Genomic DNA, 18,054 nt, shown 5'->3' on the forward strand with positions numbered 1-18,054 from the left:
TTATAGCTTGACCATTATAAATTACTGGTTATAGTTTGACCATTCCTGCTTTCCCCCTCACCAATCTTTGGTTTATTTTTTAGTAGAACAGTAACTTAGAAGACTTTATCTAATTTCCAGAAACTAAGAGTCCCCGGTACACTATTACTCAATAAACAATCACTAAATGAAAAAAAAAAAAAAAGAATGCTCAGGGAACATCAGGTGTTCTCTAGAGTTAACCAAACATTCATCTTTTCCATAAAACGGGTTTGGTCAAAAAGCTGGAAGCATAACCTGGGACAAACACACCAGGAGGCAGCAACTGGGAAAAGTACTTTTCGAGCAATAAAATGCTGGTTGCACCTTACCATGCACTTCAGCATAAGAGGTGAAAAGCAACTTGATAATATAACATTAAAACAGACTCAGAAATTGAAGCCAAGCATAGAAAGCAGCATAGCACACTGCAGTGTTTCCCAAGCTGTCTGGGCCAAAATTCACAGCAAGAAATTTGTCACTTTATACCTTAACCCAGTACACACACACACACACACACACACACAGCTGTGAACTGCACAGTGTTTAAATTCTGGTTCTATCCACCATCTGTGTGACTTTGTACAATTGATTTAACCTCACAGTGTATCAATTTCTGCTCCTGTAAAAGATAGTAATAATACTACCTATCTTAGAAGGTCTTTGTGAGGGTTAAAAGAATTAACATATGTAATATACTCCAAAGTGGGATGTTCTTATAGCTGAGTTTTCATTTGCAAGACTTCATTTGGAAATGGCTGGTCTATCTACTGCATTTCAATCTAACAAAATACTTGTTTTTTTGAATAGGCATTCAGGTATATGGACTTCTTTGAGAGCTCAGTTGGTAAAGAATCCGCCTGCAATGCAGGAGACCCCAGTTTGATTCCTGGGTCAGGAAGATCTACTGGAAAAGGGACAGGCTGCCTACTCCTATATTCTTTGGGCTTCCCTTGTGGCTCAGCTGGTAAAGAATCTGCTTGCAAAGAGGGAGGCCTGGGTTCGATCCCTGGGTTGGGAAGATCCCCTGGAGAAGGGAAGGGTTATCCACTCCTATATTCTGGCCTAGAGAATTCCATGGACTATCCATGGGGTTGCAAAGAGTCAGACAAGACTTAGCAACTTTCACTTTCATCCAAGTATTTACATTAAATATTCCAAAATAACTATATTAATCAATTAGAAGAGAAATTATTGCACCTGATTATTTTCATTTTCCTCACTTAGAAAATTGGCTTACACAATCTCCTACTAAGGAAAAAAAGTAATAACAGCACAAAAAAATCTTATTAATCCGCCATGAAATCTCTGGTACTGAAACAACAGCTATTATAATTTGTTTTTATGGTATGACATTTTGTAAATATATTCCTGCCCTGATTATAACTTCTTATAAAGAAAAGACAAAAAGAAAATATTCTTGTCTCTTTCAAGGAGGCTGTCAAAATATAAAACTAAACTCAGTGTGCATTTGTAAAATATGGATTAATGTCACTCCAAAGTTTATGCATGGTTAGATCTGTCTTCTCATCAGTCAGAATTTTAGACTGGTGATGAAACAACAGGGAAACTGGAAGAAAAAAACAACTTCAAAACTGATTTCTACTTTTTTTCAGCTTTAAAAGATTAAAGCATTATGTTAAATGAGGAGTTTCTCAATAGAAGAAAATAATAAAATTTCCTCACATTTTCAAACTAAAATAGATTTGATCTTAACAGATTGACAATATTATATTGCAATTATTATAAGGAAATACCATATATAAAATTGAATTCCTTCAAAAGGACATTTTTTACATTCTCTGTCTTAGAACTTTTCTTTCTAAAGATAATGATCAGAAAAATGATACAGAAGAAAGACTGTTAATTATATTAATTCAGCTTCAGAAAGAGAATTCCTGTAAAACATGGACAAGATTACCAAATAAAATTGTAGTTTCATATCAAAACTTTGGGGACATTAAATGGATATAAATATGCATAAATAATTCAATTCATTTAAAAAAGATAGGCTATATTATTCACTTAAGAATGAGGATAAGACCTGTTTATGATTTAATTTAAGCTTTGCACACAATGTTTTCTTCGATTTCACAAGTTTATTTAAACATATAGTAGTATTTGCTAAGGAGAAGGAAATGGCAACCCACTCTAGTACTCTTGCCTGGAGAATTCCATAGACTGAGGAGCCTGGTGGGCTACAGCCCATGGGGTCACCAAGAGTGGGACACAGCTGAGCGACTTCACTTTCACACATTGGAGAAGGAAATGGCACCCCACTCCAGTACTTTTGCTTGGAAAATCCCATGGATGGAGGAGCCTGGTAGGCTGCAGTCCATGGGATTGCTAAGAGTCGGATACGACTGAACGACTTCACTTTCATGCATTGGAGAAGGAAATGGCAACCCACCCCAGTGTTCTTGCCTGGAGAATTCCAGGGACAGGGGAGCCTGGTGGGCTGCCGTCTATGGGGTTGCACAGAGTTGGACATAACTGAAGCAACTTAGCAGCAGCAGCGGTAGTATTTGCTAAACGTATACTATGGGAAAACTTCCATATAATTCTAATATTTTTTGTCTTAATATATGCATTTTATTGATGTATAGTTGACTAACAATGTTTCAAGTGCACAACAAGGTGATTCAGTTGCATATGTGCATATATGTTATATATCTACTTTTTAAATAGAAATCTGGCATTCTATTCATACTAAGTGGATGACACCTTCAAAGCAGCTCTGAATGCAGAACTCAAAGGCACGCCTATGGTGTCTCCTCATAATGCAGAAAGAGAAAGAGAGAGCGCGCATGTGTGTGTGTGACAGTGTATGTGTGTGTGTGTGTGTGTGTGTGCACACTCAGGCATGTCTGACATTTTACAACCCCATGAACTGCAGCCCGCCAGGCTCCTCTGTCCATGGGATTTTCCATGCAAGAATACTGGAGGGGGTTGCAATTTCCTTCTGCAGGCATATAATTCTATTATAATCATTTTTCTTACAGATACAGCTCATGTTATATATGACACACACTCCTGAAAATATGTCTATACACAGATACTTAAAAATGGAATCACACTGGAAACATTGTGGCAGACCTTAATATCAATAGGAATGAGATACAATTTATAAACAATTTTATATACACTGAGTACAATTTTCAAATATCATATATGCTTGATTATTTTACTTAAAATAATGTAAGTCCAAACTCACTTATTTCCATCAATAGTTAATGAAATCAATTAGTATGAGTAGGATTCCATTTTCACGATCTTGAAAGACTTTTCTAGCATTTGAATTACTGCTGCTTTATAGGAGAGGAGATGTTAGCTGTAACTTGTGTGGTTGAGTATTAGAGCTCCCCACTTCTTCCAGCTCTGCTAATCACACCACTATTGGCTATACAATATGTGCTGTTCAGCTCTTGTTGAAAACTCTCTTTATAAATATTCCTTTGTCAGCACAAAAAGCAATTATTTCACAAAATCTCTTATAATATAAAAATGGATACTCCTACAATTAAATGCACTAAATCAAAAAAATTATATTTTTATGTCTCTATATAGTGGATATGGACATTTATGGACAGATGGTAATGAAAATGACTCTTTTGCTTTGGTTCTGAACTCCCCTCCCCTTCTGACTTTTAATATAACAAAATAAAAAAAGCAAAATTACTATTGGTCCTTTAGTGGGGCATTAAAATACCTTATTTATCACATACAGAGATAAGTTATAAAGGCATTAGTTAAAAGAGCATTTTACACATCCAGCAAAACTACTTGGCAAGTTCCTTAGAAACAGCTGTAACATACAAATAAGATTCAATTTTAATAAAAGATTCTGTTTAGCTGGCAAGTAATAACTGCATTTTGCTGATACCATTTCATTGGATTCTCATAATGAAAAAATTCATAGGGCCTACTTCAGAAAAATTGTTTTGAAGGCTTTCTTCTGGCCACGTAAGGCTGTTAGTGGGATAGAGAACAAAGATAGGGGTCAGTGAACAGCCCTTTGGCAAGAAGCGCAGGACACGCCAACGGGGCGGGAGCGCTTGCCCAGTCCAGCGACGGCAGAGGAGAGGAATACAACCTCGGCAGGAAAATCCAAACAGCCTCCCACCTTTCACCATTACAGCCTGTTCCATCCAGAAGTGAACATGCTCCTGGCCCACAATCCATCCAACTACTCACTGCACCTTAAAAGAGCCCACAAAAAGCCCCCCAAGCACAAAGCCTCTTAAGCTATGTGCTCACACAGAAGTTCAAACTGGAGGACTGAGTTTACAGAAAAGAAGGGAGTTCTTCTAGATGTCGAGAAAGGGTCTATATTTAATTTATTTTGTGAAGCAAATTTTATATTTTAACAACTTAATGAAAAATGAGATTTTTACTTTTCCACATATAAAATTCAAATAAAGGAGAGACAGTGGGATGTAACAGCCTGAGAAGTAAAGAGCTGTCCAGTCTTCACTATTGACCTACTGCGTGGTCCATTGCACAAGTCAAATACAGTCCTCATTTTTATTAGCCAAGAGAGTTCTTCGGTTCCAGTGAAACACACAAGGTTTTAGAACAAATTCAGCACCCAAATGTAAGTAAGACTTTCCTTTTTTCGTTTTCTCTAAAGAACTCCCCTCTCCTCTCCCCACACCCCGAAAAAACAAGAAAACATTTCTCTATCTATTATTCCTCACAGTCAGTGGGGCACCAGGGAACTTCTGCTATCTGGGCCACATCTGGCTGCTCATGGCTGTGCCTGCTCCTGAGTCTGTGGTCAGCTGCCTGGTGTGAGCTGGCCTCAGCTCGCACAGCTCAGCCATCCTCCATGTGTCAGTCTTGACCCCCCAGCTAGTTAACTAGGGCATGTTCTCAAAGGAGGTCAAAGGGAAGCAAAAGCAGAAACATGCAGGTGCTTTTTCAAACTTCTATTTTGTTTTGAGTTTACTAACCAACTCTTTTTTCTCCTCTACTGGCCTCCTTTTTCTTTTTTTCTTAAATTGTGGTAAAATATTCATAACATGAAATTTATCATTTTAACCACTTTTACGTGTACAGTTCAGTGGCATTAAGTACACTCAGGTTGTCAGGCAACCATCACCACCTATCTCCAGAACTTGTTTCATTTTGCAAAACTGAGACTCTACACTCACTAAAGAAGTCTCCATTCCTTATAACACTCGACTCTTCTAAATGCCTCATATGAGTGAAATCATACAATAGTTGTCCTTTTGTGAATGTCTTGTTTCACGTAGCATGATGTCTTCAAGGTTCATCCACATTGCAGCACGTGTCACAGGTCCCTCCCTGGTTAAGGGTGAACAATATTCCCCTGTATATGTGTACCACCTTCTGTTTATCCACTAATTCATCAATGGATACTTGGACTGCTATCATCTTTTGGTTACTGTAAGTAATAATTCCATAAATATGAAAATGGGTATACAAATACCTCTTCAAGTCTCAGCTTTTCTCTTGGGTACATACTCAAAACTGGAATAGCTGGGGTCTTCCCTGTGGCTCAGGGGTAAAGAATCTGCCTGCCAATGCAGGAGATGCGAGTACCATCCCTGATCTGGGAGGATCCTACTTGCTATGGAGCAACTAAGCCCCTGCGGTAAACAACTGACCCTGTGCTCCAGAGCCTAGGTGCCACAGCTACTGGAGCCCGTGCTTTGCAACAAGAGAAGTCACGGCACGTGGGAAACCTGCGCCCCGCACCCAGAGGGCGGCCACTGCTCACCGCAACTGCAGAGACGTCCGCGCAGCAACAGAGACCCAGCACAGTCAAAAGTAAGTGAAATCATATTTAAAAAGCGGACTAACTGGATCTTAAGGTAATTCCATTTTTCTTATTTTGAAGGAACTGCCATACTTTTTTCCACATCAGATTTACAAGTTTACATTCCTACCAGCAGTGCACATGGGTTCCAATTTCTCCAAATCTTTACCAATACTTGTTATGTTAGGTTTATTTATTTTTTAATTAAAGCCATAGTACTGGGTGTGAAGTGGTATCTCACTGTGGTTTTGATACACATTTTCTAAACATCAAGTAGTGTTTGAACACCTTCTCATCTGCTCATTGGCTATCACTATAACTTCTTTGAAGAACTGCCGAGTAAAACTCCTCACCAATTTTTGAATCGGATTGTTTCCGTTTTGTTCTATATTCTACATACTCATCCTAGAACCAAAACAATAAGGTTTTCTTTTGAAAATAAAAACTCTCCTTTAAAAGTGAAACAGGAGATATACAAACTTCTACAACTTCTTACCACAAGCACAGAAAACTAGCCAATCTGATCACATGGATTACGGTCTTGTCTAACACAATGAAACTAAGCCATAATATGTGGAGCCACCCAAGACGGATGGGTCATGGTGGAGAGGTCTGCCAAAATGTGGTCCACTGGGGAAGGAAATGGCAAACCACTTCAGTATTCTTGCCTGCAAACCCCATGAACAGTATGAAAAGGCAAAAAGATAGGATACTGAAAGATGAACTCCCAGGTCAGGAGATGCCCAATATACTACTGGAGATCAGTGGAGAAATAACTCCAGAAAGAACGAAGGGATGGAGCCAAAGCAAAAACAACACCCAGCTGTGGTTGTGACTGGTGATAGAAGCAAGGTCTGATGCTGTAAAGAGAGGTACTGCATAGGAACCTGGAATGTTAGGTCCATGAATCAAGGCAAATTGGAAGTGGTCAAACAGGAGATGGCAAGAGTGAACTTCAACATTTTAGGAATCAGTGAACTAAAAAGGACTGGAATGGGTGAATTTAACTCAGATGACCATTATATCTACTACTGTGGGCAGGAATCCTTTAGAAAAAATGGTGTAGCCATCACAGTCAACGAGAGTCCGAAATGCAGTACTTGGATGCAATCTCAAAACCGACAGAATGATCTCTGTTCGTTTCCAAGGCAAACCAATCAGTATCACAGTAATCCAAGTCTATGCCTCGATCAGTAATGCTAAAGAAGCTGAAGTTGAATGGTTCTATGAAGACCTACAAGACCTTCTAGAACTAACACCCAAAAAGATGTCCTTTTCATTATAGGGGACTGGAATGCAAAAGTAGGAAGTCAAGAAACATCTGGAGTAACAGGCAAATTTGGCCTTAGAGTACAGAATGAAGCAGGGCAAAGGCTAATAGAGTTTTGCCAAGAGAATGTAGTGGTCATAGCAAACACCCTCTTCCAACAACAAAAGAGAAGACTTTACACATGGACATCACCAGATGGTCAATACCAAAATCAGACTGATTACATTCTTTGCAGCCAAAGTTGGAGAAGCTCTATACAGTCAGCAAAATCAACAGTGGGAGCTGACTGTGGCTCAGATCATGAACTCCTTATAGCCAAATTCAGACATAAGTTGAAGAAAGTGGGGAAAACCACTAGACCATTCAGATATGACCTAAATCGAATCCCTTATGATTATACAGTGGAAGTGAAAATTAGATTTAAGGGACAATATCTGATTGACAGAGTGCCTGATGAACTATGGACGGAGGTTTGTGACATTGTACAGGAGACAGGGATCAAGACCATCTCCTAGAAAAAGAAATGCAAAAAAGCAAAATGGCTGTCTGAGGAGGCCTTACAAATAGCTGTGAAAAGAAGAGAAGAGAAAAGCAAAGGCGAAAAGGAAAGATATACCCGTTTGAATGCAGAGTTCCAAAGAATAGCAAGGAGAGATAAGAAAGCCTTCTTCAGCGATCAATGCAAAGCAATAGATGAAAACAACAGAATGGGAAAGACTAAAGATCTCTTCAAGAAAACTGGAGATACCAAGGGAACATTTCATGCAAAGATGGGCTCAATAAAGGACAATAATGGTATGGACCTACAGAAGCAGAAGATATTAAGAAGAGGTGGCAAGAATACACAGAAGAACTGTACAAAAAAGATCTTCATGACCCAGATAATCACGATGGTGTGATCACTCACCTAGAGCCAGACATCCTGGAATGCAAAGTCAAGTGGGCCTTAGGAAGCATCACTATGAACAAAGCTAGTGGAGGTGATGGAATTCCAGTTGAGCTCTTTCAAATCCTGAAAGATGATGCTGTGAAAGTGCTGCACTGTAGTGGCCACAGGACTGGAAAAGGTCAGTTTTCATTCCAATCCCAAAGAAAGGCAATGCCAAAGAATGCTCAAACTACCTCACAAGTGCATTCATCTCACATGCTAGTCAAGAAATTCTCAAAATTCTCCAAGCCAGGCCTCAACAGTACATGAACTGTGAACTTCCAAATGTTCAAGCTGGTTTCAGAAAAGGCAGAGGAACCAGAGATCAAATTGCCAACATCCACTGGATCATCAAAAAAATGAGAGATTTCCAGAAAAACATCTATTTCTGCTTTATTGATTATGCCAAAGCCTTTGACTGTGTGGATCACAATAAACTGTGGGAAATTCTGGAAGAGATGGGAATACCAGACCACCTCCCTGCTTCTTGAGAAATCTGTATGCAGATCAGAAAGCAACAGTTAGAACTGGACATGGAACAACAGACTGGTTCCAAATAGGAAAAGGAGTACGTCAAGGCTGTGTACTGTCACCCTGCTTATTTAACTTATACGCAGAGTACATCATGAGAAACACTGGGCTAGAAGAAACACAAGCTTCAATCAAGATTGCCGGGAGAAATATCAGTCACCTCAGATATGCAGATGACACTAGCTTTATGGCAGAAAGTGAAGAAGAACTAAAGAGCCTCTTGATGAAAGTTAAAGAGGAGAGTGAAAAAGTTGGCTTAAAGCTCAAGATTCAGAAAACTAAGATCATGGCATCTGGTCCCATCACTTCATGGCAAATAGATGGGGAAACAGTGGAAACAGTGGCTGACTTTATTTTCATGCGCTCCAAAACCACTGCAGATGGTGACTGCAGCCATGAAGAGACGCTTACTCCTTGAAAGGAAAGTTATGACCAACCTAGACAGCCTATTAAAAAGCAGAGACATTACTTTGCCAACAAAAGTCTGTCTAGTCAAGGCTATGGTTTTTCCAGTAGTCATGTATGGATGTGAGAGTTGGACTGTGCAGAAAGCTGAGTGCCGAAGAATTGATGCTTTTGAACTGTGGTGTTGTTGAGAGTCCCTTGGACTGCAAGGAGATCCAACCAGTCCATCCTAAAGGAAATCAGTCCTGGGTGTTCACTGGATTGACTGATGTTGAAGCTTAAACTCCAATACTTTGGCCACCTGATGCGAAGAGCTGACTTATTTGAAAAGACCCTGATGCTGGGAAAAATTGAGGGCAGGAGGAGAAGGGGACAACAGAGGATGAGATGGCTGGATGGCATCACCAACTTAATGGACATGAGTTTGGGTAAGCTCCAGGAGTTGGTGATGGACAGGAAGGCCTGGCATGCTGCAGTTCATGGGGTCACAAAGAGTTGGACACAACTGAACGACTGAACCGAACTGAACAATTTCTTAGTTCTAAGTACTATACCTAAATACTAAGTTCATTTGAAAAGATCCTGATGCTGGGACAGATTGAGGGCAGGAGGAGAAGGGGACGATAGAGGATGAGATGGTTTGATGGCATCACTGACTCGATGGACATGGGTTTGGGTAGACTCTGGGAGTTGGTGATGGACAGGGAGGCCTGGAGTGCTGCAGTTCATGGAGTCATAAAGAGCTGGACACGACTGAGCGATTGAACTGAAGTGAACTGAAGTACTATACCAGGCACCAAAAATAGAGAAATTAAAAGAACTAAATCTTTCTATTCAATGATTTCCCTTAATAGGAAACACAGAGAAGAACATGTAAAATTATAATAAATTATGTAATGCATTAGAAAAGAAGAATATAGAGAGTACTGCGCAAGTACAAAATTTTTGATGATGGGAAAAGCAATAGCAAAGGCAGCAAAGGTGAAAGAGAACATGAAGCAACATAGGACCAGATGGTTATAGCAGAGACATGGGGCAGAGGCAGAGAGGTGCTGGTCAAACAGGCAAAGGCTAGGACCTACACACCACTGCTGTCATGACACGGGGCAGAGGCAGAGAGGTGCTGGTCAAACAGGCAAAGGCTAGGACCTACACACCACTGCTGTCATGACACGGGGCAGAGGCAGAGAGGTGCTGGTCAAACAGGCAAAGGCTAGGACCTACACACCACTGCTGTCATGACACGGGGCAGAGGCAGAGAGGTGCTGGTCAAACAGGCAAAGGCTAGGACCTACATACCACTGCTGTCATGACAAAAATCTTCACCTTCGTGCTGACACCCCTGGTGACTACTTCAACTAGACTGTGTAGAGAAGCAGACTGTACCCTGTGGATGCAGATGAAGTTACTCCTGGATATTCCTAATATTGTCAAGCCAGGAGACAGGCAAAGAAGGGAACACTCTTCCTTCGACATCAAAAAAGGGGAAATCCTTGGATTCTGCGTGGAGGACATGGATACTGTGAGTAAATTAGAGCCTATCTTGTGGTAATCTGTGGAGAGTAGGCAGTGATCCTCAGACTGAGGCTATAAATTGCTTAGAGCCTGTACTTCTGATGTGATTGGGTACTCAGTAAAGCTTTACTTAAATACTTCACTAGAGCCTAAAACAGATTTAAAAGAGTTAAGGGAAGGGACTATGTACAATCTTAGAAAGAAGAAGTCTCATGTTCTGAGAACTCCAAAGTGACCTAGAAGGATAAGGGAGCAACAGGGGCTCGGGGAACAGGCAGGGGAAAGGCAGCAAAGAACCTCCAGGTTAGATCTGTAGAATATATAAACATTCTTCAGGTACTGGTAGAAATTTCTAAGAGTTTTAGGAAAAAGACTGGACTTTCCGACCGTCTGAACAGATGGGAGCAGGGGTACAGTGTTCCTTTTACATTAAAGGAATATTTTTCGCTTCTAAACTTTTCATGCTCCTAAATTTAACTGGAGGAATCAGTTTCAACTCATGAAGTACTTCATCTTAGTTTTTCTTTCCTAGATCTTTCGGAAGGGGCTAGAAACAAAGACAAATCAAGCAGCAACCCTGAAATAGGAAATGGCAACCCACTCCGGTACTCGTACCTGCAAAATCCCATGGACAGAGGAGCCTGACAGGCTACAGTCACAGAGTCGAACACGACTGCGTGATGAGCATGTACCTGCGACAAGGACAGTAGGCCCAACTGTGTGTTTCACAAACATTTCCCTGGAAAAGGACTCCCACTAGGGCTCCTTAAAGAAATAAATGATACTAAATATGAGAACTGGGCCAGAAAATGTGAGGGTTAAGACTAAAGCACCTTGTTATATCAGAGATCATGGAAGTTTTCAGACTACTAAGACTGTATCAAAACAATGCAGGAACAACTTGAAGAAACTCCCCGTGATCAAAGCAGGAACAAGTGATCATCAATGAAAACACTAACTGCAGTGGGTTGAAACATCAAAACCACTTCAGTTTTGTGTACAAATTCATAAAGATAAATATTTTTAAATTAGGTTTCTTTGGAGGGTGCTGGGAACCAATTCATTGTTTTAAAAACTGATATATATAAAGAAATGTTTATCCTGCCTTTCCAATGTTATGTACCATTGAAAAACTTAATAACAGATGAAGGGATGTCATCTCTTTAGAAAATGGTCCCAAATAATACATGAAATAAAAGTGATAGAATTTAAATACCATGATTTTGCAATGCCTACTGAACTAATGAGTTCTGGCATTAAACATGACAAAAGAAAAGTAAATTAGAGGGGTTTCCTGCTGGCGCAGTGATGAAGAATCCGCCTGCTAATGCAGGAGGCATAGGTTCCAACCCTCATTCGAAGATCCCACATGCTGTGGGGCAACTAAGCCCAAGCACCAAAACCCTTCTCCCTGTGCTCCAGAGCCTGGGAGCCACAACGACCGAGCCCGTGTGCTTGAGCTACTGAGGCGCTTGTGCCCTAGAGCTCGTGCTGCACAAGAGACGCCCCTGCAATGAGAAGCCCAGGAACCAGGAAAAGAGCAGCGCCCACTTTCCGCAACTAGAGAAAAGCGCACGCAGCAACGAGGACTCAGCACAGCCACAGTAAATAAAATTATAAAAATAGCAAATTATATATTACATGTCCTTTGACAGAAGAGTGCAAAAGTTTCCTATGAAGCAGTTTTGCTAAAAAAAACCTAATCTGAATTCTATAAACCTCTGGAATCAACTACCAATTTACAAGGAATATAGGAGACAATGAAACCTGTAGATTATGCCACACAGATGCAATAAGCAAAATCCACACTATGAAAAAATCTACAAGACAATATACTTCTTCAACTAAAAAATCAGGGGGGGGGGGGGAATAGATGAAAGAGAATTCCACAGAATAAACAGACTTAAATGCAATGTGTGGTTCTTGTTGGATCCTGACTGGAATAAACAAACTAAATACAATTTTGAAAGCCTACTGGCTATTTGATGATATTAAGAAAGTATTGTTAATATTTTTAAGTTTACTAATGGGATTATGGTTGTGCTCTGCAAAGTTTTTAAAAGTATATACTGAAATATTTATGAATGGAATGATATGCTGTCTGAAATTTGCTTCAAAGTAATATGGGAAAGGGGAGAGAAAATGAGAGTAAAGATAAAATAAGAGGAACTACAAGGTGATAATTAGTGAAGTACAGTGATTGATACATGAGAATGCACCTGTTTTGTCTACTTATTATTATTCTGTTTGGTCTCCTTTTGCATATGCTTGGAATTCTCCATTATAAAAAGTTAAAAAGAAAAAAAGAGGCATATAACCTCATTTTGTAATAAAAAATGATTCAGGGTATTCCATTTATTGATAATTTATGACCAAAAAGGAAAATTCTTAATGATACTTGTATGAGAAAGGTTTATATAATAACCATTGTGTATCAATATATGTGGTAAATTAGGGGTAGTTTTTATTTTCTTATGTATGTATTTCACATTTTAAAATGTAATACAGTTAAAATTAACTTTTTAGAACTTGGAGGAAATGTCATGTATATTTTATTATTTAATTCACTTAATACATTTATTGTACTTAATAATACACACTCTCTACTTGGCAAGAGGGAAATAATGGTAAACAATGACACAAGAAGAACCAAAACAATTAGGTAAAAGAATATGTGAAATGCAGGTCATTTCAGATGCTTTGACAGAGGAAGGGATCAGTAACAGTCTCTATGAGGTAGTGGTCCTGAAGGGCTGAGAGGGTCAGCCATTCACAGAGCAGAGACGAATGTTCAAGGCAGAGGAAGCAAAGTATGGAGGTAAGAAAGAAGCATTCTGTAGTCAATGATAAGCCAAGAAAGGTTTAAGTACTGAATTTGTGGAATTCAAAATTTAATTGCCATCAAGGTTATCATGCATATTAAATTTCTCTTTTAAATTTGAGAATAATGAAAATACATTTAAAAGATAAATATATTAAAGTTATATTAAAAAGTTTTTTAAGGTGTTGTGAAAATAAAGATAATCAGATTTCTTTTTATATGCAAGATAATATATAATATTTTACACATAGTATTTCAGATGAACTAAGAAATTACCTTGGACAAATCTCTGAAGTTACTTGGCAAAGTAAGATCCAGTTCTTCCGATTCATAATTAGTAATGACCCATGGAAACACAGGATACTGATTTAAGTCATTGTAAGTCCGTCCTAGAAGAGAGAAAAAAGTCATTCTTAATTTAGAATAGTAAGATGATAAACATTCTGGAATATATTTTATTAAAAATAACAAGAACAACAATTTCTGAGTGCCAAACACTGTTCCCAGTGCTATCATTTATTCATTATTTCATTTAATTTTCACAATAACTCTATGAAAATAGGATCACCCCATTTTATAAATAGAAAAGTGAGGCACAAAAGTTTATGTAACTTGCCCCAAATCATGGAACTCGCAATGGTTGAACTATATTTAAATCTAGATGCTCTGTACCCATGCTAATGTTCTTATAAATTCCACAGCTATTTGTATTAATTGAAACAAAAATAATCTTCACTAAGAATTTAAAAAACAATTTCCTATCACATAAGAGTTTTTCAAAACCAGAATCCTTTCTCTGCCATTAATTAACTAACCAATCAACCAACCAACTAATAAACCAAGTTCAAGTGACTTAACCCCTGTGGGCATTCATTAGTCACCTGTAAAATGATGAGGTTATTCTAAATAACTCTGAAATTCCTGTGAAAGCTTTCAAATTCTATGCCCCTTTGAATATAATTCATGGCATCATCGAGGCTGCTTATTTAATTCCCAAATGATGCCACACAATCTTCTATGCTTCTTCTAAATCAAAGACATTCAATGACACATTCGGGTCTATTAACAATATGAATAAAGCAAAGGGTGAGGTAGCCCATCCATGTAGAAACAGCAGCTTTCTGAATATCACCACTTTAGGGAGGCAGGCTCAGTAGGTGACATCACTGTTTCCAAAGTAAAAACACTGCCCCCACCATTTTATTAGTCTATAACCTATATTTAGCTAGATTTAATGTGAACAAACTTTTATGGCTAACATATAAGGGAGATAAATATATTAATATTGCTTGAATTCCTTTTTTACAGTGTATTCTATCCCCTTCTTTCTTTCCCAGTTCTCAAATATATACGGATGTCATATCAACATACAGCTGAGTATTACACTAGCTCTCCACACAGATTCTCGGTATCTAAGCCTTCCTCATGATTTGATGTTTTTAGCATTTTATTTCATTCTATTCATCATAAGCTTGAGGCCTGGAAACAGTCTTACAAAATATGAATAATAAGATAATTTTAATTCAGATGTAATTATCACACTTCATATTTCTGTCAGTTTTAATTTCTCCCAGAAAAAAATAAATGAACTTAGTAGCAAAAAGCAGCCTATTTTGATATCCCTTTTCTCTTGCATTTTTCTCTCCTTCTGATTGAGATCTTATCATCAGTAAACAATAAAATACTTTTGTTATCCTATATGCTTAAAAAATCAAGTTTATTGTACCTACAATAAAAGAGTACATACCTGCTCATTGTCAACAGACTCTTGTTAATTAAGTTAAATTCAATATATAACTACTGAATGCCTGTGCTTAGTCACTCAGTCGTGTCCAACTCTTTGTAATCCTATGGACTGTAGCCCAGCAGGCTCCTCTGTCCAGGGGGATTCCCCAGACAAGAATACTGGAATGAGTTGCCATGCCCTCCTCCAGGAGATCTTTCCAGCCCAGGTAAGATCCAGGTCTCCCACACTGCAGGCAGATTCTTTACCATCTGAGCCACCAGGGAAGCCCAAGAATACTGGAGTGGGTAGCCTATCCCTTCTACAGGGGAACTTCCCAACCCAGGAATTGAACCGGGGTCTCCTGAATCGTAGGCAGATTCTTTACCATCTGAGCCACCAGGAAAGCCCAATCTACACCTAAGGTTCTCATTTAATCTCCAACCATTCAGTCCTTAAACTCTTTTGTTTATTTTGAAAATGAACTCCTATAAAGTAACTTGTAGGTTCTGAGATGCTAAAGCCTAAGGCATGACCTGTATTCATTCTGAATTCCCCCTCACCTCTGAATCACATTTGATACAGAGGCCTACACTTTTCCCTCTCCCTCTCCCGTTGTGTCTCAAGCCATTTGTTTCAACTTAGTTCTCCTACTAAATCTACAATTTCTGGGATCACTGATCCTCTTCTCTTCCTTAACAACTTTCCTCTTTCTTTTTGTCCTGCTCAAGAGCAGGCCCCAGACCTTATCTCACTGCTTTCTGCATCATCTGGCTTGGTAATCTCATCTCTATCTCTTGGTGATTAGTCTCTATGCAGATGAAACCCAATGTCTTTCTCTAAGTTCCAAATGCCTTCTATACTTCAGCATCTCTTTTTGATATATTGTATGCCTTGCTAGCACAGTAAAATCATCATCTTTCTCTAGATCAAATTTTTTCCTTCTTTTTCCTTTAATAGCACCACGGTTTCCCCCATGATTTAGAACAGAAGCCTGGAAGTCTTTTCTGACACTTTCTTCTCATTTACTCTCAGCATTCAGTCCTCTGGATGGCAGATGGTTTGTACCTTGTAAATTCTTGTGTTATCTAATCCTTTGTTTTAATTCCTACTGTCACCTCTCTAATGCAGGCCCTCATTACTTTTTATGTGCAACTGCCTCCTAACTTTTGCTCTCTACCAAGACTCCCTGCACCCTTCTTTATCCTTCATACGGCTTCCAACTTTTCATACAGCTCTGATATTGCTCATTTGTTCAGAAACTGTCAAAAACTTCCCTGTGAATTGACTGCTAATTCCTCAAATTGAGAGAAAATCTTTCATAATGAATGTCTCCACACAATCTTTTTAGTTTTCATTTTCATCATACCTTTATGAATATATGTACACACACAGTATACTAATAATCATTCTTTAGCTATATTTCATTTTTTCCTCATCTTTGTATGTTGCTTATGCTTTCAGCTTTACATAGAATGACTCCATTCATATGCATACTCCAAATAATCTAATAGCACAATTAATAACTTATCATTTGAAATAAATCAACATATGGGCTTAAATTACCTGCTATTGTGTTGAGAAACATCAAGTACTCAAAGTTTGAAATCTCCCTGTGCTGCCATCGCTGGGTCATATTAGAAGCTTTAAAAAGTTGACGTGGACTAGCTAATGAGATACGCCTGCAAGAAAAAGAATTTGATGTGGAATCAATTTAAACTTAAGATTAGTTATATCAATAATAAATCATGACTTCTGGGCTCATTCGAATTGATGTATTTATATTAATGAACACTAGAGGCGTTTCAATCTACAATTAATGCTTAAACAAATGATTTGGATGAGCCACAGGTCTATTATCCATGTTCTATTCATTAAGGTAAGCTGTCATTACAAAACCATTATAATAGCTAGCTCTATAAATTGATTAATAACAGTATGATTAATAATTCACTGCTTTACTGGTATAAGAGCTATTATAGTTACTAAAAAATACATATAAAAGTGTATACACATCTTTATCAGTTTTTATAGTCATCTCTTAAAGAAAACATATTTGTACATTATTAATTTAAACATCATGTTTTTCATACCTATTGTAACAGAGGAAAGAGGATTCACTCTTCAGGTGTCTATTCATCGGTTGAGATAAAGGTAAGAGAAACTATTTTTTTATATACCCTAACAATATACCAAGTTTTCTATTTTCTTAATGTAATATAAATACAAAAGGACATAACTGACCAACACTAAGTAGCAGTGGGAAATAGGTGGCAGGATTAAATACATTTGGAGCCCAGAATCTCAGAGAAGTATGCTGTCCTAGTTCTTCCTACCACTAAGGACAAGATACCTATTTTTTTTCAAGCTTAATTTACAAAGGTGTAATTTACATACCATAAAATTTATGCATGTAAGTGTACTATTCAATGCGTTTAAAGTAAATGTCTAGAGTTGTGCGATTATCACCACAATGTATTTTGGAACGTTTTAATCACCACAAAAAGTCGCCTTGTGCCTATCTAGAACTAACGCTTAATTCTACCCCTTGCTCTAGGCAACTATCAATCTGCTTCCATCTGTATGAACTTGCCTTTTCTGAACATTTCAGACAAATGGAATCAGACATCATGTTACCTTTTGCATTAGGCTTCTTTCACTAACCATAATGTATTTCAGATTCATCACTGTGGCAGCATGTATAAGCAGTTCATTTCTTTTGATTGCTAAGTAGTATTCCACTGTATGAATACAGAACACACCACATTTTAAAAATTCATTCACCAACTGATGGACATTTAAATTATTTCACTTTTTAGCTTTTATGAAAAATGCTACTAGGAACATTCATGTATATGTCTTTGATAAACATATGGTTGTATTTCTTTGGGGTAGATTACTAGGAGTGAAACTGCTGGGCTGTACGCTGACTTTAACTTTATGAGAAACTGCCAAATGGTTTTCCATTATACATTCCAACAAACAATGCATGATGTTTGAACTTTTCCACATCTCTGCCAAAACTTACTATTGTAGGTAGTTTTGATTATAGCCATACTAG

General features: G+C 38.2%; 1 protein-coding gene and 1 long non-coding RNA gene across 6 annotated transcripts in view; one reads left to right on the plus strand and one right to left on the minus strand.

The window, feature by feature from the left end:
- The window catches only part of LRBA (LPS responsive beige-like anchor protein), a 756,962-nt gene that overhangs the window by 197,108 nt on the left and 541,800 nt on the right, over window positions 1-18,054 (minus strand). For all 5 annotated transcript variants that reach the window (XM_027513423.1, XM_027513426.1, XM_027513425.1 and 2 more), the window contains 2 exons: window positions 16,560-16,675; window positions 13,547-13,659 (listed from right to left, as the gene is read on the minus strand). In XM_027513423.1, coding sequence (XP_027369224.1) covers window positions 13,547-13,659; window positions 16,560-16,675 — 229 coding nt within the window. The remainder of the gene's footprint in view (window positions 1-13,546; window positions 13,660-16,559; window positions 16,676-18,054) is intronic.
- On the plus strand, window positions 5,642-12,438 carry LOC113875056. The gene is made up of 2 exons (XR_003506141.1): window positions 5,642-5,811; window positions 10,982-12,438. It is a non-coding gene; the product is annotated as an uncharacterized LOC113875056 (long non-coding RNA).

The sequence above is a fragment of the Bos indicus x Bos taurus genome, chromosome 17, assembly GCF_003369695.1.
Source record: "Bos indicus x Bos taurus breed Angus x Brahman F1 hybrid chromosome 17, Bos_hybrid_MaternalHap_v2.0, whole genome shotgun sequence".
Taxonomy (NCBI): Eukaryota; Metazoa; Chordata; class Mammalia; order Artiodactyla; family Bovidae; genus Bos; species Bos indicus x Bos taurus.